This window comes from Tinamus guttatus, unplaced genomic scaffold, assembly GCF_059628265.1.
Source record: "Tinamus guttatus ecotype Peru unplaced genomic scaffold, ASM5962826v1 Tinamus_guttatus_pri_ptg000568l, whole genome shotgun sequence".
Classification (NCBI taxonomy): Eukaryota; Metazoa; Chordata; class Aves; order Tinamiformes; family Tinamidae; genus Tinamus; species Tinamus guttatus.
The window spans coordinates 4,025-26,494 of NW_028289102.1; the positions used below are offsets into that span (position 1 = coordinate 4,025).

At 64.8% G+C, this 22,470-nt stretch overlaps 1 protein-coding gene across 1 annotated transcript in view; it reads right to left on the reverse strand.

Annotated features, from left to right (window-relative positions):
* Positions 1–473: 473 nt before the first annotated feature.
* LOC148592526 (SH3 and multiple ankyrin repeat domains protein 1-like) overlaps positions 474–22,470 on the reverse strand; it is a gene marked incomplete at its 3' end in the record, with an annotated part of 54,124 nt that continues 32,127 nt past the window's right edge. Inside the window, exons 13-17 of the mRNA XM_088534569.1 lie at positions 21,657–21,732; positions 8,732–8,814; positions 5,696–5,820; positions 2,561–2,696; positions 474–557 (exon numbers count right to left, since the gene is read on the reverse strand). Coding sequence (XP_088390695.1) covers positions 474–557; positions 2,561–2,696; positions 5,696–5,820; positions 8,732–8,814; positions 21,657–21,732 — 504 coding nt within the window. The remainder of the gene's footprint in view (positions 558–2,560; positions 2,697–5,695; positions 5,821–8,731; positions 8,815–21,656; positions 21,733–22,470) is intronic.

The following is a 22,470-nucleotide window of genomic DNA, read 5'->3' on the forward strand; positions in this document are numbered from 1 at the left end:
TTTCCAACCCCCCCCAGGGACCCCCAAAACCTCCTTGCGGACCCAAGGAGCAGCCGAGACCCCCCCAACCCCCCCCCCAAATCCCAGGGAGACCCCAAAACACCCATGGGCGCCTCCCCCACCCCAAAGGACCCCCCCAAACCCTCTGAGCCCCCCCAAAACTCTCAGGGCCCCCCCCAGGGGGTACCAAGGACCCCCCCAAATCAGGAGTCCCAGAGACCCCCCCCTTTCCAACCCCCCCAGGGACCCCCAAAACCTCCTTGGGGACCCAAGGAGCAGCCGAGACCCCCCAAAAAACCCCCATATGAACCAACCCCTCCCAAACCCCCCCCAAATCCCAGGGAGACCCCAAAACACCCATGGGTGCCCCCCCCAAAGGACCCCTCCAAACCCCTCTGAGCCCCCCCAAATCCCTCTGAGCCCCCCAAAACTCTCAGGGGACCCCGGAGGGGCCCAGGCGTCCGGGCACCCACCCATCTCCTCCAGCTCTGACGTCATCGACTTGGAACGCAGGGAAATGGCCGGGGCCGGGAGGCGCTTGGGCTGCTGGGGGGCGGCTGGGGGGGGGGGGTCAGGGTTAGGGGGGCCCAGGCGTCCGGGGGGACCCCCTAAACTCTCCATGGGGTCCAGGAATCCGGGGGGGATCCCCTTAAAGCCCCTTGGGGGGCCCAGGCGTCCAGGGAGACCCCCAAACCTCCCCAGGGGGTCCAGGAATCCAGGGACCCCCTTAAAGCCCCTTGGAGGGCCCAGGTGTCCGGGGACCCCCCTAAACCCCCTTGGGGGTCCGGAAATCTGGGGACCCCCTTAAAACCCCTTGGGGGCCCAAGCGTCCGGGGGGAGCCCCCCAAACCTCCCCAGGGGTCCAGGAATCTGGGGACCCCCTTAAAGCCCCTTGGGGGGCCCAGGCGTCCGGGGGGACCCCCCCTTTCCCAGCCACCAGGGGCCCAGGCGTCCAGGGACCCCCCTAAACTCCCCAGGGGGTCCAGAAATCTGGGGACCCCCTTAAAGCCCCTTGGGGGGCCCAGGCGTCCGGGGGGACCCCCCTTTCCCAGCCACCAGGGGCCCAGGCATCCGGGACCCCCCCCTAAACCCCCTTGGGGGGCCCAGGCATCCGGGGGGACCCCCCTAAACTCCCCAGGGGGTCCAGGAATCCGGGGGGACCCCCTTAAAGCCCCTTGGGGGGCCCAGGCGTCCGGGGGGACCCCCCCCTTTCCCAGCCACCAGGGGCCCAGGCGTCCAGGGACCCCCCTAAACTCCCCAGGGGGTCCAGAAATCTGGGGACCCCCTTAAAACCCCTTGGGGGCCCAGGCGTCCGGGGGGACCCCCAAACCTCCCCAGGGGGTCCAGGAATCCGGGGACCCCCTTAAAGCCCCTTGGGGGGCCCAGGCGTCCGGGGGGACCCCCCCTTTCCCAGCCACCAGGGGCCCAGGCGTCCAGGGACCCCCCTAAACTCCCCAGGGGGTCCAGAAATCTGGGGACCCCCTTAAAGCCCCTTGGGGGGCCCAGGCGTCCGGGGGGACCCCCCTTTCCCAGCCACCAGGGGCCCAGGCATCCGGGACCCCCCCCTAAACCCCCTTGGGGGCCCAGGCATCCGGGGGGACCCCCCTAAACTCCCCAGGGGGTCCAGGAATCCGGGGGGACCCCCTTAAAGCCCCTTGGGGGGCCCAGGCGTCCGGGGGGACCCCCCCCTTTCCCAGTCACCAGGGGCCCAGACGTCCGGGGACCCCCCTAAACTCCCCAGGGGGTCCGGAAATCTGGGGAACCCCTTAAAGCCCCTTGGGGGGCCCAGGCGTCCGGGGACCCCCCTAAACCAACTTGGGGGGCCCAGGCGTCCGGGGAGACCCCCAAACCTCCCCAGGGGGCCCAGGGACCCCCCCCCAATCCCCCCGGGGGCCCAGGCGTCCGGGGACCCCCCTAAACCCCCTTGGGGGGCCCAGGCGTCCGGGCCCCCCCCAACCCTCCCAGGGAGCCCAGGGAGCACCCCCCAACCCCTCCAGGGGACTCAGGCGTCCGGGGACCCCCCTAAATCCCCTTGGGGGGCCCAGGCGTCCGGGGAGACCCCCAAACCTCCCCAGGGGGCCCAGGGACCCCCCCCCAACCCCTCCAGGGGATCCAGGCATCCGGGGACCCCCCTAAACCCCCTTGGGGGGCCCAGGCGTCCGGGGAGACCCCCAAACCTTCCCAGGGGGTCCAGGAATGTGGGGACTCCCCTCAAACCTCCCAGGGGGCCCAGGAACCCGGGGACCCCCCCCAATCCCCCCGGGGGCCCAGGCGTCCGGGGGACCCCTCTAAACCCCCTTGGGGGGCCCAGGCGTCCAGGGGGACCCCCAAACCTCCCCAGGGGGCCCAGGAATCCAGGGGGACCCCCCTAAACTCCCCAGGGGGCCCAGGAATCCAGGGACCCCCCCAACCCTCCCAGTGGGCCCAGGCGTCCGGGGGGACCCCCAAACCTCCCCAAGGGGCCCAGGAATCCAGGGGGACCCCCCTAAACTCCCCAGAGGGCCCAGGAATCCAGGGACCCCCCCCAATCCCCCCGGGGGCCCAGGCGTCCGGGCGTTACCGCGGCGACGGGGACCCTCGGGGGCCTCGGGGTGTCGCGTCACCATGACGACCTTGACGACGAGGCTGTTGCCGCCCTGGCGGATCATGTTGACGACCTGGCGGTGCCCGACCTTGACCACGTTCTGCCCGTTCACCTGCACACGCGGGTGACACCCGTGTCACGCGTTTGTCACCCACGTCTCACCCGTGTGTCACCCGTGTGTCACCCGCGTCACCCGAGTGTCACCCACGTGTCACCCATGTCACCCGCATGTCACCCACGTGTCACCCGTGTCACCCGTGTGTCACCCATGTCACCCGTGTGTCACCCATGTCACCCGCGTGTCATCCGCGTGTCACCGGCGTGTAACCCGCGTGTCACCCCGTCACCCGCGTGACACCCGCGTGTCACCGCTATGTCACCCATGTGTCACCCATGTATCACCCATGTCACTCGTTTGTCACCCACGTGTCACCCGCGTGTCACCTGTGTGTCACCCGCATGTCACCCCAGTGTCACCCGCATGTCACCTGCGTCACCCGTGTCACCTGCATGTCACCCACGTGTCACCCGCGTCACCCGTGTGTCACCCACGTTTCACCCGTGTGACACCTGCATGTCACGCCCGTGTCACCCGCATGTCACCCGCGTCACCCGAGTGTCACCCCCGTGTCACCCCCGTGTCACCCACGTCAGCCGTGTGTCACCCGTGTCACCTGTGTGTCACCCATGTGTCACCCGCGTCACCCCCGTGTCACCCCTGTGTCACCCCCGTGTCACCCGCGTCACCTACGTGTCACCCGCGTCACTCGCGTGTCACCCGCGTGTCACCCCCGGCCGCGTCCCATCATCCCCACCACCACCGGAGCCCGCCGTGTGACACGCGTGTGACACGGCTTGGACATGCCTTGCACACATGTGTGGCATGCCTTGCACACGCGTGACACGCCTTGCACACGCGTGTGACACGCCTTGCACACACGTGTGACACTCCTTGCACACACGTGTGACACTCCTTGCACACACGTGTGGCATGCCTTGAACACGCATGTAGAGAGGTGTGCATGCAGGAGTACATTTGTGCATGCATGCAGAGGCATGTGGAGGCGTGTGCATATGTGTGCACGCATGTAGAGACATGTGCAAGCACAGATGTGTGCATGCAGGCACACGTGTGTGCATGCAGAGGCATGTGTGCATGCATGCAAAGATGTGTGCATGCAGGCACACGTGTGTGCAAGCATGCAGAGGCATGTGCATGCATGTGGAGGCATGTGCATGCATGTGGAGGCGTGTGCATGCATGTGGAGGCGTGTGCATGCATGAGGAGGGGAGTGCATGCATGTAGAGGCATGTGTGTGCATGCATGCAGAGGCATGTACATTCATGCAGAGATGTGTGCATACAGGCACACATGCATGCACGCATGCAGAGCCATGTGCATGTGTCCATGCATGTTGAGGCATGTGCATGTGTGTGCATGCATGTATAGATGTGTGCATGCAATTAGAGATGTGTGCATGTGTGTGCATGCATGCAGAGATGTGTGCATGCAGGAGTATGTTTGTGCATGCATGCAGAGGCATGTGTGTGCATGCATGCAGAGATGTGTGCACGCAGGAGCATGTTTGTGCATGCATGCAGAGATGTGTGCACGCCGGTGCACATTTGTGCATGCATGCAGAGGCATGTGCATGCATGTAGACACACGTGCGTGTGTGTGCGTGCATGCAGAGATGTGTGCATGCAGGCACATGTTTGTGCATGCATGCAGAGGCATGTGCATATGTGCATGCATGTAGAGGTGTGTGCATGCATGTAGAGACGTGTGCATGCAGGAGTACGTTTGTGCATGCATGTAGAGGCGTGTGTATGCATGTAGAGGTGTGTGCATGTGCATGCATGCAGAGAAGTGTGCATGCAGGAGTACATTTGTGCATGCATGCAGAGATGTGTTCATGCATGTAGAGGCGTGTGCATGTGCATGCATGCAGAGAAGTGTGCATGCAGGAGTACATTTGTGCATGCATGTAGAGGCATGTGCATGTGCATGCATGTAGAGGCGTGTGCATGTGCATGCATGCAGAGATGGATGCATGCAGGCGCACGTTTGTGCATGCATGCAGAGGCATGTGCATTTGTGTGCATGCATGTGGAGACGTGTGCATGGGTGTGCATGCATGCAGAGATGTGTGCATGCAGGCGCACGTTTCTGTGTGCATGCAGAGGCATGTGCATGCATGTGCATGTGCACGCATGTAGAGGTGTGTGCATGCATGCAGAGACGTGTGCATGCAGGAGTACATTTGTGCATGCATGTAGAGGCGTGTGCATGCATGTAGAGGCGTGTGCATGTGCATGCATGCAGAGATGGATGCATGCAGGCGCACGTTTGTGCATGCATGCAGAGGCATGTGCATTTGTGTGCATGCATGTGGAGACGTGTGCATGGGTGTGCATGCATGCAGAGATGTGTGCATGCAGGCGCACGTTTCTGTGTGCATGCAGAGGCATGTGCATGCATGTGCACGCATGTAGAGGTGTGTGCATGCATGCAGAGACGTGTGCATGCAGGAGTACATTTGTGCATGCATGTAGAGGCGTGTGCATGCATGTAGAGGCGTGTGCATGTGCATGCATGCAGAGACGTGTGCATGCAGGAGTGCATTTGTGCATGCATGTAGAGATGTGTGCATGCATGTAGAGGTGTGTGCATGTGCATGCATGTAGAGGTGTGTGCATGCAGGAGTACATTTGTGCATGCATGTAGAGGCATGTGCATGTGCATGCATGCAGAGATGGGTGCATGCAGGCGCATGTTTGTGCATGCATGCAGAGGCATGTGCATTTGTGTGCATGCATGTGGAGATGTGTGCACGTGTGTGCATGCATGCAGAGATGTGTGCATGTGCATGCATGCAGAGATGGGTGCATGCAGGCGCACGTTTGTGCATGCATGCAGAGGCATGTGCATTTGTGTGCATGCATGCAGAGATGTGTGCATGCAGGAGTACGTTTGTGCATGCAGGTGCATGTGTGTGCATGCATGCAGAGATGCATGCATGCAGGAGTATATTTGTGCATGCATGCACATGTGTGCGCATGCACGCCGAGGAGCCCCCCCGCGTGTCCCCGCGTGTCCCCGCGTGTCACCTCGATGAGGAAGTCCCCCATGCGCAGCCCGGCCCGCCAGGCGACGCCGCCCTCGTCCACCGACTCCAGGTACTGGAGCGCCGGGAACGCCGGCGTCGGCGTGAACTCCTCGATGGGGGTCTGCGCTGTGGGGGGGCGGCCCGTCACCCCCCGCCGGCACCCGGGAACCCCCCGGGAGCCCCCCAGATCCATAGGAACTACCCCAAACCCTCTGAGATCCATAGGAACCAGCCAAGATCCATGGGAACCCCCCGAGAGCCCCAGGAACCCCCCGAGACTCCCCCAAGAGCCCCAGGAACCCCCCGAGAGCCCCCCAGATCCATAGGAACGCCCCAAAACCCTCTGAGATCCATAGGAACCCTCCAAGATCCATGGGAAGCCCCCCCAGAGTCCCAGGAACCCCCCAAGAGCCCCCCAGATCCATAGGAACCCCCTGAGATCCATAGGAACCAGCCAAGACCCATGGGAACCCCCCCAGAGCCCCAGGAACCCCCCAAGAGCCCCCCAGATCCATAGGGAACCCCCAAAACCCTCTGAGATCCATAGGAACCAGCCAACATCCATGGGAACCCCCCAAGAGCCCCAGGAACCCCCCGAAAACCCCCCCAAGACCCTCAGGAACCCCCCAAGGAACCCAGGAACCCCCCAAGAGCCCCAGGAACCCCCCAAGAGCCCCCAGATCCATAGGAACTCCCCCAAACCCTCTGAGATCCATAGGAACCCTCCAAGATCCATGGGAACCCCCCGATAACCCCCAAGACCCTCAGGAATCCCCCAAGGAACCCAGGATCCCCCCGAGATCCACCCCAGATCCACAAGAACTCTCCAAACCCCTCTGCGATCCATAGGAACCCTCTAAGATCCATGGGAAGACCCCCCAGAGTCCCAGGAACCCCCCAAGAGCCCCCCAGATCCATAGGAACCCCCTGAGATCCATACGAACCAGCCAAGACCCATGGGAACCCCCCCAGAGCCCCAGGAACCCCCCAAGACTCCCCCCAGATCCATAGGAACTCCCCAAAACCCTCTGAGATCCATAGGAACCAGCCAAGATCCATGGGAACCCCCCGAGAGCCCCAGGAACCCCCCGAGAACCCCTCCAAGACCCTCAGGAACCCCCCAAGGAACCCAGGAACCCCCCAAGAGCCCCAGGAACCTCCCGGAGAGCCCCCCAGATCCATAGGAATGCCCCAAAACCCTCTGAGATCCATAGGAACCAGCCAAGATCCATGGAACCCCCCGAGAGCCCCAGGAACCCCCCGAGAACCCCCCCAAGACCCTCAGGAACCCCCCAAGGAACCCAGGAACCCCCCCAGAGCCCCAGGAACCCCCCGAGAGCCCCCCAGATCCATAGGAACTCCCCAAAACCCTCTGAGATCCATAGGAACCAGCCAAGATCCATGGGAACCCCCCGATAACCCCCAAGAGCCCCAGGAACCCCCGAAAGCCCCCCAGATCCATAGGAAACCCCCAAAACCCTCTGAGATCCATAGGAACCCTCCAAGACCCATGGGAACCCCCCGATAACCCCCAAGATCCTCAGGAACCCCCCAAGGAACCCAGGAACCCCCCGAGACTCCCTGAAGCCCCCCAAGATCCCCCCAGATCCATAGGAAACCCCCTGAGATCCATAGGAACCAGCCAACATCCATGGGAACCCCCCAAGAGCCCCAGGAACTCCCCGAGACAACCCCAAGACCTCCAGGAAGCCCCCAGGGCCCCAGGAACCCCCTGAGACTCCCCTGGGATCCATAGGAACTCTTCGAGATCCCCCAAGGTCCATGGGAACTCCCCGAGAGCCCCAGGAACCCTCCCAAGACTCCCAGGAACCCCCCAGGATCCATAGGAACTCTCTGAGATCCATAGGAACCACCAGAGACCCCCCCCCCCCCGAGATCCATAGGAATCCTTTGAGATCCACAGGAACCCCCCGAAACCCTCTGAGATCCATAGGAACCCTCTGAGATCCATAGGAACCCCCCGGGATTCCCAGGAACTCCCCGAGATCCATAGGAACCCCCCGAGACCCCCCCAGATCCATAGGAATCCTCTGAGATCCACAGGAACCCCCTGAGGGGCTCAGGAACCCCCCGAGACCCCTCCAAGACTCCCAGGAACTCCCTAAGGGCCCTTGGAACCCCCCAAGACTCCCAGGAATCCTCCAAGATCCATAGGAACCCTCTGAGATCCATGGGAACCCCCCAAGACTCCCAGGAACCCCCCTGGGATCCACAGGAACCCCCCAAAAGTCCCAGGAATCCCCCAAGACCCCCCAAGATTCCCAGGACCCCCCAAAAAACTCCCCAGAGACCCTCAGGACCCCCCAAATCCCCCCCAGAGGACCCCAGGGACAGGGCAGGACCCCCCAGAGACCCCCCCGGGGCAGCGAGATGTCCCCAAGGCCACCCTGGGTGTCCCCAAGAGACCCCAAAGCCCCTCCAGGACCCCCAGAGACCTCCCAGGGCCCCTTAAGACCCTCCAAAAGAGCCACCAGGGCCACCAAGAGCCACCAGGGCAACCAAGAGCCTCCAGGAGCCACCAGGGCCACCTGGGGACCATCCAGGGCCACCAAGAGCCACCAGGGCCACCAAGAGCCTCCAGGAGGCACCAAGAGCCACCAGGGCCACCTGGGGACCATCCAGGACCACCAAGAGCCACCAGGGCCACCAAGAGGCTCCAGGAGCCACCAAGAGCCACCAGGAGCCACCTGGGGACCATCCAGGGCCACCAAGAGCCACCAGGGCAACCAAGAGCCTCCAGGAGCCACCAAGAGCCACCTGGGGACCATCCAGGGCCACCAAGAGCCACCAGGGCAACCAAGAGTCTCCAGGAGCCACCAAGAGCCACCAGGGCCACCTGGGGACCATCCAGGGCCACCAAGAGCCTCCAGGAGCCACCTGGGGACCATCCAGGGCCACCAAGAGCCACCACGGCCACCAAGAGGCTCCAGGAGCCACCAAGAGCCTCCAGGGCCACCTGGGGACCATCCAGGGCCACCAAGAGCCACCAGGGCCACCCGGGGTCCCCTCCGCTCACCCTTGGCCCCGCGAAGGACGAAGCCGAAGCCCTCGTTGTCCTTCTTCTGCAGCAGGACGGTCTTCTCCTTAATGATGTAGTCGCTGTGGGGACACATGGGGACACATGGGGACATGTGGGGACACGTGGGGACACATGAGCTCGGAGGCACAGAGGGGACTCGGGGTCTTCTGCTGTCCCCATGGGCTCAGGTCACACGTGTCCCCATGGAGGGACCTGGCGCAGGGGACAGGGACCAGGATGAGGGTGACAACAGGGACCCCCCCATGGGGACAGGATGGGATTGGGGACAGGGACGTGGTGGAGGCCACAGCTGGGAGCCCCATGGGGACAAGGGAAGGGGACAGGGAGGGGACCTCCATGGGGAGAAGGTTGGCGACAGGATGGGGACAGGATGGGGACAGGGTTGAAGGCTTCCATGGGGACAAGGTTGAGGAGCTCATGGAGAAAGGGATGGGGACAGGGTTGGGGACAGGTTGGGGACAAGGTTGGGGGCTTCCATGGGGACAAGGTTGAGGAGCTCATGGAGAAAGGGATGGGGACAACGTTGGGGACAGGTTGGGGACAGGATGGGGACAGGGTTGAGGGCTTCCATGGGGACAAGGTTGAGGAGCTCATGGAGAAAGGGATGGGGACAACGTTGGGGACAGGGTTGGGGACAGGACGGGGACAGGGTTGAAGGCTTCCATGGGGACAAGGTTGAGGAGCTCATGGAGAAAGGAATGGGGACAACGTTGGGGACAGGGTTGGGGACAGGACGGGGACAGGGTTGAGGGCTTCCATGGGGACAAGGTTGAGGAGCTCATGGAGAAAGAGAGGGGGACAACGTTGGGGACAGGCTTGGGACCTCCATGGGGACAAAGTTGGGGACAGGGACACCGTGGGGACAGGGACACGCGCTGTGCAAGGACCAAAACGGGATGGCACCAGGGACCACGATGGGGACACCAAAGGCAGCCCTGGGGACACCAAAACCAGGGGACAGCAGAGCTGGGGCGATGCCAGAGTTGGGGACATCGTTGGGGACATCACAGCCGAGGAGACGCTGGAGCTGCCAGGAGGGGGGGACACCGGAGCAGGGGACACGGGGACACCAAAACTGGGGACAACAGAGCTAAGGAGCTGCCAGGAGGGGGGGGACATTGGAGCCAGGATGAAGGGGCCACCAAAACTGGGGACACCAGAGCCCAAGAGTCACCAGAGCCACCAGGAGGGGAGAGGACGCATGGAGGGGCCACCAAAACTGGGGACAGGAAAGCGCCGGAGCCACCAGGATGGGGGAGGACGTGTGGAGAGGCCACCAAAACTGGGGACAACAGAGCCCAGGAGCCACCAGAGCCACCAGGAGAGGGGAGGACACATGGAGGGGCCACCAAAACTGGGGACAGGAGAGCGCCAGAGCCACCAGGGGCCACCAAAACTGGGGACAACAGAGCCCGGGAGCCACCAGGGGCCACCGCAGCGGGGACAGGAGCGCGGCGGAGCCACCAGAGCCACCAGAGCTGGGGACAACAGAGCCCGGGAGCCACCAGGATGGGGGAGGACGCGTGGAGGGGCCACCAGAACTGGGGACAGGAGAGCGCCAGAGCCACCAGGGGCCACCAAAACAGGGGACAACAGAGCCCAGGAGCCACCACGAAGGGGGAGGACACACGGAGGGGCCACCGGAGCGGGGACAGGAGAGTCCGGGAGCCACCAAAACTGGGGACAACAGAGCCCGGGAGCCACCAGAGCCACCAGGATGGGCCACCAAAACAGGGGACAACAGAGCCCGGGAGCCACCAGGGGCCACCAAAACAGGGGACAACAGAGCCTGGGAGCCACCAGAGCCACCAGGAAAGGGGGACAACGCACAGAGGAGCCACCAAAACTGGGGACAGGAGAGTCCGGGAGCCACCAGAGCTGGGGACAACAGAGCCCCGGAGCCACCAGGATGGAGGAGGACGCACGAAGGAGCCACCAGAGCCACCAGGAGGGGGGACAATGCGCAGAGGGGCCACCAAAACAGGGGACAACAGAGCCCAAGAGTCACCAGAGCCACCAGGAAGGGGGAGGACGCACGGAGGAGCCACTGGAACCGGGGACAGGAAAGCACCGGAGCCACCAGAGCCACCAAAACTGGGGACAACAGAGCCCGGGAGCCACCAGGAAGGGGGACAACGCATAGAGGGGCCACCAAAACTGGGGACAGGAAAGCGCCAGAGCCACCAGGGGCCACCAAAACAGGGGACAACAGAGCCCAGGAGCCACCAGAGCCACCAGGATGGGCCACCAAAACAGGGGACAACAGAGCCCAGGAGCCACCAGAGCCACCAGGATGGGGACAACAGAGCCCGGGAGCCACCAGAGCCACCAGAGCTGGGGACAACGCACAGAGGGGCCACCAAAACAGGGGACGGGAGAGTCCGGGAGCCACCAGAGCTGGGGACAACAGAGCCCGGGAGCCACCAGGATGGAGGAGGACGCACGAAGGAGCCACCAGAGCCACCAGGAGGGGGGACAACGCGCAGAGGGGCCACCAAAACAGGGGACAACAGAGCCCAAGAGTCACCAGAGCCACCAGAGCTGGGGACAACGCACAGAGGGGCCACCAAAACTGGGGACAGGAGAGTCCGGGAGCCACCAGAGCCACCAGGAAGGGGGAGGACTCACGGAGGAGCCACTGGAACCGGGGACAGGAAAGCACCGGAGCCACCAGAGCCACCAAAACAGGGGACAACAGAGCCCGGGAGCCACCAGGAAGGGGGAAAACGCATAGAGGGGCCACCAAAACTGGGGACAGGAAAGCGCCAGAGCCACCAGGGGCCACCAAAACAGGGGACAACAGAGCCCAGGAGCCACCAGAGCCACCAGGATGGGCCACCAAAACAGGGGACAACAGAGCCCAGGAGCCACCAGGGCCACCAAAACAGGGGACAACAGAGCCCAGGAGCCATCAGAGCCACCAGGATGGGGACAACAGAGCCCGGGAGCCACCAGGATGGAGGAGGACGCACGAAGGAGCCACCAGAGCCACCAGGACGGGCCACCAAAACAGGGGACAACAGAGCCCGGGAGCCACCAGAGCCACCAGGAGGGGAGAGGACGCACGGAGGAGCCACTGGAACCGGGGACAGGAAAGCGCCGGAGCCACCAGAGCCACCAAAACTGGGGACAACAGAGCCCGGGAGCCACCAGGAAGGGGGACAACGCATAGAGGGGCCACCAAAACTGGGGACAGGAAAGCGCCAGAGCCACCAGGGGCCACCAAAACAGGGGACAACAGAGCCCGGGAGCCACCAGGGGCCACCGCAGCGGGGACAGGAGCGCGGCGGAGCCACCAGAGCCACCAGAGCTGGGGACAACAGAGCCCAGGAGCCACCACGAAGGGGGAGGACACACGGAGGGGCCACCAAAACTGGGGACAACAGAGCCCAAGAGTCACCAGAGCCACCAGGATGGGGGACAACGCACAGAGGGGCCACCAAAACTGGGGACAGGAAAGCGCCGGAGCCACCAGAGCAACCAAAACTGGGGACAACAGAGCCCGGGAGCCACCAGAGCCACCAGGAAGGGGGAGGACGCGCGGAGGAGCCACCAAAACTGGGGACAGGAGAGCGCCAGAGCCACCAGGGGCCACCAAAACTGGGGACAACAGAGCCCGGGAGCCGCCAGAGCCACCAGGATGGGCCACCAAAACAGGGGACAACAGAGCGCGGGAGCCACCAGGAAGGGGGACAACGCATAGAGGGGCCACCAAAACTGGGGACAGGAAAGCGCCAGAGCCACCAGGGGCCACCAAAACTGGGGACAACAGAGCCCAGGGGCCACCGGAGCCACCAAAACTGGGGACAACAGAGCGCGGGAGCCACCAGAGCCACCAGGATGAGGGACAACGCACAGAGGAGCCACCAAAACTGGGGACAGGAGAGTCCGGGAGCCACCAGAGCTGGGGACAACAGAGCCCTGGAGCCACCAGAGCCACCAGGATGGGGGAGGACGCACGAAGGAGCCACCAGGATGGGCCACCAAAACAGGGGACAACAGAGCCCGGGAGCCACCAGAGCCACCAGAGCTGGGGACAACGCACAGAGGGGCCACCAAAACAGGGGACAACAGAGCGCGGGAGCCACCAGGGGCCACCGCAGCGGGGACAGGAGCGCGGCGGGGCCGGCGGGGGGGCGGATGGGGGGGGCCGCGCTGGTGGCCGCAGTGTCCCCGCGGTGTCGCCGCTGTCCCCGGTCCCCGCGGTCCCCCCGTTGTCCCCGGTGTCCCCCCGTTGTCCCCGGTGTCCCCCCGTTGTCGCCGCTGTCCCCCCTACCTGTAGATGTACCACACGCTGCGGCGCCGCGGCCCCAGCGCGGGCCAGCTGGACGAGAGCGGCGCGGGGGCGGCGCGGGGGGGGCCCCGCCGGGCCATGGCCGCCCGCGCTGCCGCATCGCCCGGCACCGGCACCGGCACCGGGACCGGCACCGGAACCGGCACCGGAACCGGCACCGGCAGCGGCGGCGGGGCGGGGCCGACGTAACCCCCTCGGCACCGGGATCGGGATCGGCTCCGTCACGGGGCCGCCGTAACCCCCTCGGTACCGGCACTGGGGCCGCCGTAACCCCCTCGGTACCGGGATCGGAACCGGGATCGGGATCGGCAACGTCACGGAGACACCGTAACCCCCTCGGTACCGGGATCGGGACCGGGACCGGGATCGGGATCGGCTCCGTCACGGGGCCGCCGTAACCCCCTCGGTACCGGGATCGGCACCAGGATCGGGATCGGCTCCGTCACGGGGCCGCCTTAACCCCCTCGGTACCGGCACTGGGGCCGCCGTAACCCCCTCGGTACCGGTACCGGCACCGGCAGCGTCACGGGGCCACCGTAACCCTCTCGGTACGGGATCGGCACCGGCAGCGGCGGCGACTCCGTCACGGGGCCGCCTTAACCCCCTCGGTACCGGGATCGGAACCGGGATCGGAACCGGGATCGGGATCGGCAACGTCACGGAGACACCGTAACCCCCTCGGTACCGGGATCGGCACCAGGATCGGGATCGGCTCCGTCACGGGGCCGCCGTAACCCTCTCGGTACCGGGACCGCCAGCGGTAACCCCCTCGGTACCGCGATCGGGACCGGGACCGGGATTGGCTCCGTCACGGGGCTGCCGTAACCCCCTCGGTACCGGGATCGGGACCGGCAGCGTCACGGGGCCACCGTAACCCTCTCGGTACCGGGATCGGCAGCGGTAACCCCCTCGGTACCGGGATCGGGACCGGTACCGGGATCGGCTCCGTCACGGGGCTGCCGTAACCCCCTCGGTACCGGTACCGGCACCGGCAGCGTCACGGAGCCACCGTAACCCTCTCGGTACCGGGATCGGCACCGGCAGCGGCGGCGACTCCGTCACGGGGCCGCCTTAACCCCCTCGGTACCGGGATCGGAACCGGGATCGGGATCGGCTCCGTCACGGGGCCGCCGTAACCCCCTCGGTACCGGCACTGGGGCCGCCGTAACCCTCTCGGTACCGGGATCGGCAGCGGTAACCCCCTCGGTACCGGGATCGGGATTGGATCCGTCACGGGGCCGCCGTAACCCTCTCGGTACCGGGACCGCCAGCGGTAACCCCCTCGGTACCGGGATCGGGACCGGTACCGGGATCGGCTCCGTCACGGGGCCGCCGTAACCCCCTCGGTACCGGTACCGGCACCGGCACCGGCAGCGTTACGAGGCCACCGTAACCCTCTCGGTACGGGATCGGCAGCGGCGGCGACTCCGTCACGGGGCCGCCTTAACCCCCTCGGTACCGGGATCGGAACCGGGATCGGGATCGGCAACGTCACGGAGACACCGTAACCCCCTCGGTACCGGGATCGGAACCGGGATCGGGATCGGCTCCGTCACGGGGCCGCCGTAACCCTCTCGGTACCGGGATCGGCACCGGTATCGGCAGCGGCTCCGTCACGGGGCCGCCGTAACCCCCTCGGCACCGGGATCGGAACCGGGATCGGCACTGGCAACGTCACGGAGACACCGTAACCCCCTCGGTACCGGTACCGGCACCGGCAGCGCCGCGGAGCCGCCTTAACCCCCTCGGTACCGGGACCTGCGGCGGCTCCGTCACGGGGCCGCCCTGACCCCTTCGGCGCCAGCAGCGGCACCAGCAGCGGTACCGGCAGCGGTACCGGCCGGTACCGGGATACCGGGGAAGGGCGGGAGGGACCGCGCGGCGCCTGCTCCGCTGGTACGGGCTCCTGCACCCAACGCGGCACCGGGACCCAACCCGGTACCGGCAGCGGCACCGGGACCCAACGCGGCACCGGAACCCAACCCGGTACCGGCAGCGGCACCGGGACCCAACGCGGCAGCGGTAGCGGCACCGGGACCCAACCTGGTACCGGCTCCTGCACCCAACGCGGCACCGGGATCCAACCCGGCACCGGCAGCGGCACCGGAACCCAATGCGGCACCGGGACCCAACCCGGTACCGGCAGCGGCACCGGGATCCAACCCGGCACCGGCAGCGGCACCGGAACCCAATGCGGCACCGGGACCCAACCCGGTACCGGCAGCGGCACCGGGACCCAACGCGGCACCGGAACCGGCTCCTGCCCCAACGCGGCACCGGAACCCAACACGGCACCGGGACCGGCACCGGGACCCATCAGCTCCAGGACCGAACCTGGCAGCGGTACCGGCTCCTGCAACCGACGCGGCACCGACACCGGCACCAGCACCGGGACCCAACGCGGCACCGGCACCAGCACCCGGTTCTGCACCGGTTCCGGCTCCCGGTTCTGTACCGGCTCCGGCACCCATGGGTGCCCCCGGGGCTGCATCTGCACCCATGGGTGCCCCCGGGGTTGCACTGGTGCCCATGCAGCATCTGCACCTGCATCTGCACCCATGGGTGCCCCCGGGGCTGCACCTGCACCCATGGGTGCTCCCGGGGCTGCATCTGCACCCATGGGTGCCCTGGGGCGGCATTGGTGCCCGTGCAGCATCTGCACCTGCATCTGCACCCATGGGTGCACCCGGGGCTGCATCTGCACCCATGGGTGCCCCCGGGGTTGCACCTGCACCCATGGGTGCTCCCGGGGCTGCATCTGCACCCATGGGTGCCCCCGGGGCTGCATCTGCACCCATGGGTGCCCCCGGGGTTGCACTGGTGCCCATGCAGCATCTGCACCTGCATCTGCACCCATGGGTGCCCCCGGGGCTGCATCTGCACCCATGGGTGCACCCGGGGCTGCACTGGCACCCATGCAGTCTCTGCACCTGCAGCTGCACCCATGGGTGCCCCCGGGGTTGCACCTGCACCCATGGGTGCTCCGGGGCTGCACCAGCACCCATGGGTGCACCCGGGGTTGCATTGGTGCCCGTGCAGCATCTGCACCTGCATCTGCACCCATGGGTGCTCCGGGGCTGCATCTGCACCCATGGGTGCCCCCGGGATTGTATCTGCACCCATGGGTGCCCCCGGGGTTGCACTGGTGCCCATGCAGCATCTGCACCTGCAGCTGCACCCATGGGTGCTCCGGGGCTGCAGCTGCACCCATGGGTGCCCCCGGGGCTGCATTGGTGCCCATGCAGCATCTGCACCTGCACCCATGGGTGCTCCCGCGGCTGCACCTGCACCCATGGGTGCACCCGGGGTTGCACTGGTGCCCGTGCAGCATCTGCACCTGCATCTGCACCCATGGGTGCTCCCGGGGTTGCACCTGCACCCATGGGTGCTCCGGGGCTGCATCTGCACCCATGGGTGCCCCCGGGGGCTGCATTGGTGCCTGTGCAGCATCTGCACCTGCAGCTGCACCCATGGGTGCCCTGGGGCTGCATCTGCACCCATGGGTGCTCCCGGGATTGTATCTGCACCCATGGGTGCACCCGGGGGCTGCAGGAGCCGGTGATGGAGCAGGGGGACCCCGGAACCCCCAAAGCGCCCTGGGGACCCCCCCGACTGCCCCCAGCGCCCCCCAAAACTGCCCTAAGGGGGCGCGGGAGACCCCGAAACTCATCACGAGGGGCCCCGAAACCGGCCCAAAAACCCCCGGGAACCCCAAAACGGAGCCAAGAGCCCCCCAAAACGGAGCCGAGAGCCCCCAAAATGGAGCCAAGAGCCCCCAAAACAGCCCGAGACCCCCCAAAATGGAGCCAAGACCCCCCAAAACGCAGCCAATACCCCCAAAACGGAGCCAAGAGCCCCCAAATGGAGCCAAGAACCCCCAAAACAGCCCGAGACCCCCCAAAACGGAGCCAAGACCCCCCAAAACGCAGCCAATACCCCCAAAACGGAGCCAAGAGCCCCCAAAACAGCCCGAGACCCCCCAAAACCGGCCCCGGGGTTCCCCAAAGACCCCCGGGAACCCCAAAACGGAGCCAAGAGCCCCCCAAAACGGAGCCAAGATCCCCCAAAACGGAGCCAAGAACCCCCAAAATGGAGTCAAGACCCCCCAAAACGGCCCGAGACCCCCCAAAACCGGCCCCGGGGCTCCCCAAAGACCCCCGGGAACCCCAAAACGGAGCCAAGAGCCCCCCAAAACGGAGCCAAGAACCCCCAAAACGGAGGTAAGAGCCCCCAAAATGGAGGTAAGAGCCCCCCAAAACGGAGGTAAGAGCCCCCAAAACGGGGCCAAGAACCCCCAAAACAGCCCGAGACCCCCCAAAACCGGCCCCGGGGCTCCCCAAAGACCCCCAAAATGGAGCAAAGAGCCCCCAAAATGGAGCCAAGACCCCCCAAAACGGAGCCAAGAACCCCCAAAATGGGGCCAAGAACCCCCAAAACGGAGCCAGTACCCCCAAAATGGAGCCAAGAGCCTCCAAAACACCCCGAGACCCCCCAAAACAGCCCGAGACCCCCCAAAACCGGCCCCGGGGCTCCCCAAAGACCCCCGGGAACCCCAAAACGGAGCCAAGAGCCCCCAAAACGGAGCCAAGAACCCCCAAAATGGAGCAAAGAACCCCCAAAACGGAGCCAAGAGCCCCCAAAATGGAGCCAAGAGCCCCCAAAACTGGCCCCGGGGCTCCCCAAAGACCCCCAAAATGGAGCCAATGCCCCCCAAAATGGAGCCAAGAACCCCCAAAATGGAGCCAATACCCCCAAAATGGAGCCAAGAGCCCCCAAAACGGGGCCAAGAGCCCCCAAAACGGAGCCAAGAACCCCCAAAACCGGCCCCGGGGCTCCCCAAAGACCCCCGGGAACCCCAAAACGGAGCCAAGAACCCCCAAAATGGGGCCAAGAACCCCCAAAACGGAGCAAAGAACCCCCAAAACGGGGCCAAGCGCCCCCAAAATGGAGTCAATACCCCCCAAAACGGAGCCAAGACCCCCCAAAACAGCCCGAGAGCCCCAAAACTGGCCCCGGGGCTCCCCAAAGACCCCCGGGAACCCCAAAATGGAGCCAAGAGCCCCCAAAATGGAGCCAAGAACCCCCAAAACAGCCCGAGAGCCCCCAAAACGGAGCCAAGAGCCCCAAAACAGCCCGGGGATCCCCCAAACCATCGCAGAGCCCCACAGAGACCCCCCCAAACCCGTCACGGGGACCCCAAAATTGGGCTGAGAGGCCCCAAATCTGCCAGGGGAGCCCCAAAACAGCCCCCAAATGAGGCCGAGAACCCCCCAAAATGGGCAAGTGACCCCCAAAACTACCCGGAGGCTCCGAGATGCCACCACGGGGACCCCGAAACCATCACGGGGACCCCGAAATCATCACGAGGACCCCAAATTGGGGGGGACCCCCCCAAACCAAAGCAAGGAGCCCTCAAAAGCATCGCGGGGACCCCAAAATCAGACCAAGACCCCCAAGTCACCCTGAGGACCCCAAAAGCACCGCGGGGACCCCCCAAAATCAAGTGCCCCCCAAAAAGAAACAGCCTGGGGACCCCCATAGCCCCTACCTGCCCCATGGCCCCCCCCATAGCCCCTCACTGCCCCATAGATCCCCCATAGCCCCTACTTGCCCCATGGCCCCCCCATAGCCCCTACTTGCCCCATAGATTCCCCTATAGCCCCTATCTGCCCCATGCATCCCCCATAGCCCTTCACTGCCCCATAGATTCCCCTATAGCCCCTATCTGCCCCATGGCCCCCCCATAGCCCCTACTTGCCCCATAGATTCCCCTATAGCCCCTACCTGCCCCATGGCCCCCCCATAGCCTCTACTTGCCCCATAGATTCCCCTATAGCCCCTACCTGCCCCATGGCCCCCCCCATAGCCCCTCACTGCCCCATAGATACCCATAGCCCGCCAGCTGCCCCATAGCCCTGCAGCTGCCCCATAGATCCCCATAGCCTCCACTTGCCCCATTGCTCCCTATAGCCCCCTACAGCCTTCCAGCTGCCCCATAGTCTCCCCAGCTGCCCCATAGATCCCCATAGCCCCCACCTGCCCAATTGCCCCATAGCCCCCATCTGCCCCATAGCCTCCCAGCTGCCCCATAGTCCCTACCTGCACCATTGCCCCCTATATCCCCCCAGCTGCCCCAGCGCCCACCCCAGCTGCCCCATAGATCCCCATAGCCCCCCATGGACCCAGCTGCCCCATAGCTGCCCCATAGCCCCTACCTGCCCCATTGCCCCCTATATCCCCCCCAGCTGCCCCATAGATCCCCATAGCCCCCCATGGACCCAGCTGCCCCATAGCCCCCCCATAGCCCCTACCTGCCCCATTGCCCCCTATATCCCCCCCAGCTGCCCCACATCCCCCCATAGCCCCCATGGACCCAGCTGCCCCATAGCCTCCCCATAGCCCCTACCTGCCCCATTGCCCCCTATATCCCCCCCAGCTGCCCCATAGATCCCCATAGCCCCCCATGGACCCAGCTGCCCCATAGCTTCCCCATAGCCCCCAATGCCCCAATTACCCCATAGCCCCCCCCACAGCCCCCCAATTACCCCCATCAATTGCCCCCTACACCCCCATAACCCCCTCAGCCCCACAACTGCCCCCCAGCCCCACAACTGCCCCCCAGCCCCACAAAATTGCCCCCCAACCCCAGCCCCACATAATTGCCCCCCAACTCACCCCGGCTCCTCGGGCCCCATAGCGCCGCCGGGGGGGGTCCCGCAGCACCCATGGGTGCCCCCCAGCAGCCACCGCAGCCGCCCAAATGTGGGTCGCAATGGGGCGGGGGGGGGACACGTGCCCAACCCCCCCCCCCCGCCCCCCCCAACCGGCTCAAGGACGGGCCCAAAAACGGGACAGGTCCCGGGGGGGGGGGGGGGGGAATGGGGGCGGGGCTTGAGGTGAGGGGCGGGGCTTGAGGTGGGGGCGGGGCCTGAGGTGAGAGGGGGGAGATGGGAGGGGGGAGAGAGGAGGGGGCTGGTTGGGCGGGAAAGGGGCGGGGCTTGAGGTGAGGGGCGGGGCTTGAGGTGAGGGGGCAGATGGGAGGGGGGAGAGAGGAAGGGGCTGGTTGGGCGGGAAAGGGGCGGGGCTTGAGGTGGGAGGGGCGAGTAGGGAGAAGGGGCGGGGCTTGAGGTGGGAGGTGCGAGTGGGGGAGGGGGCGGGGCTTGAGGTGGGAGGGGCGAGTAGGGGGAAGGGGGCTGGTTGGGCGGGGGGAAGGGGGCGGGGCTTGGAGGAGATTTTCGATGGGGGGGGCGGTTGGGGGGAGGATCCAGGAGGGTTTGGGGCGAATTGGGGGGGATTTGGGACAATTTAGGGGGATTTGGGGCGAATTGGGAGGATTTCGGGCAATTTGGGGGGAGGTTTGGGGCAGTTTGGGGGATTTGGGGCAGTTTGGGGCGAATTGGAGGGATTTAGGGCAATTTGGGGGGAAGTTTGGGGCAGTTTGGGGGATTTGGGGCAGATTGGGGTGAATTGGGAGGATTTAGGGCAATTTGGGGCAGTCTGGGGGATTTGGGGAGGATCTGGGAGGATTTGGGGCAATTTGGGGGGATTTGGGGCAGTTTAGGGGGAGGTTTAGGGCAGTTTGGGAGATTTAGGGGCAATTTAGGGGGATTTGGGGCAGTTTGGGGCAAATTGGAGAGATTTGGGGCAATTTGGGGGGAAGTTTGGGGCAGTTTGGGGGATTTGGGGCAGTTTGGGGCGAATTGGGGAGGATCTGGGAGGGTTTGAGGCACTTTGGGGAGATTTGGGGCAGTTTCGGGCAAATTGGGGGGATTTAGGGCAATTTGGGGGGAGGTTTGGGGCAGTTTGGGGGATTTGGGGCAGTTTGGGGTGAATTGGGAAGATTTAGGGCAATTTGGGGGGAGGTTTGGGGCAGTTTGGGAGATTTGGGAGGATTTAGGGCAATTTGGGGCAGTCTGGGGGATTTGGGGAGGATCTGGGAGGATTTGGGGCAATTTGGGGGAATTTGGGGCAGTTTGGGGTGAATTGAGGGGATTTGGGGCAGTTTAGGGGGAGGTTAAGGGCAGTTTGGGAGATTTAGGGGCAATTTAGGGGGATTTGGGGCAGTTTGGGGGGATTTGGGGAGGATCTGGGAGGTTTTGGGGCATTTTGGGGGGGATTTGGGGCAGTTTGGGGCAAATAGGAGAGATTTCGGGCAATTTGGGGGGAGGTTTGGGGCAGTTTGGGGGATTTGGGGCAGTTTTGGGGGACTTGGGGCAATTGGGGGAGGTTTGGGGGGGATTTGGGAGGCAGTTTGGGGGATTTGGGGTCTTTTGGGGGAAATCGGAGGGATTTGGAGGGTTGCAGTTTTGGGGGAGGATTTGGGGATTTGGGGGGAATTTGGGGCAGTTTGAGGCTTTTTGGAGGGCTCAGGGGGGTCCTGGGTGTCTCCAGGGTGGATTTTTGGGGCGGATTCGGGATTTTTGGTGAGTTTGGGGCTTGAGGAAAGTTGGGATGGGGGAGACTTTGGGGTGGATTCGGGCTCTTTGGGCTGCGTTTTGGGGGGGATTTGGGGTGTTTTGGGGATCAGGAGGGTCCGGGGGGGTTTGGGGGTGGTTTTGGGGGTATTTTGGGGTGTTTTGGGGCGTTTCGGGGTGTTTTGGGGCTCACCTGGGCGCGTCGAAGCTGTCGTAGGAACCGACCGTGTAGTGACGGAAGAGGCGCTTGGCCCGGTCGCTGCGGCTCTCTGCGGGCGCCCCCAAAATGGGACGTTGGGGAGCCCGGAAACCCCCAAAACGGGACATTGGGGGGCCCAGAAACCCCCAAAACGGGGATCGGGGGGCCCAGAAACCTCCAAAACGGGAATTGGGGGGCCCAGAAACCCCCAAAATGGGAATGGGGGGCCCAGAAACCTCCAAAACGGGGATTGGGGGGCCCAGAAAACCCCAAAATGGGGATATTGGAGAGGTCAGAAACCTCCAAAATAGCGATTGGGGGGCCCAGAAACCTCCAAAATGGGGATCGGGGGGCCCAGAAACCTCCAAAATGGGGATTGGGGGGCCGAGAAACCCCCAAATGGGATGTTGGGGGGGCCCATAAACCTCCAAAACGGGGATTGGGGGGTGCAGAACCCCCCAAAATGGGGATTGGGAGGACCCAGAAACCCCCCAAAAGGGGATATTGGGGAGCCCAGAAACCCCCAAAATGGGGATGAGGGGCCCAGAAACCCCCAAAATGGGGATTGGGGGACCCAGAAACCTCCAAAATGGGGATCAGGGGGCCCAGAAACCCCCAAAATTGGGACTGGGGGGCCCAGAAACCCCCAGAATGGGAATGGGGGGCCCAGAAACCTCCAAAGTGGGGATTGGGGGGCCCAGAAATCCCCAGAATGGGAATGGGGGTACCAGAAACCCCCAAAAAGGGGATGGGGGGGGCCCAGAAACCCCCAAAATGGGGATTGGGGGGCCCAGAAAACCCCAAAATG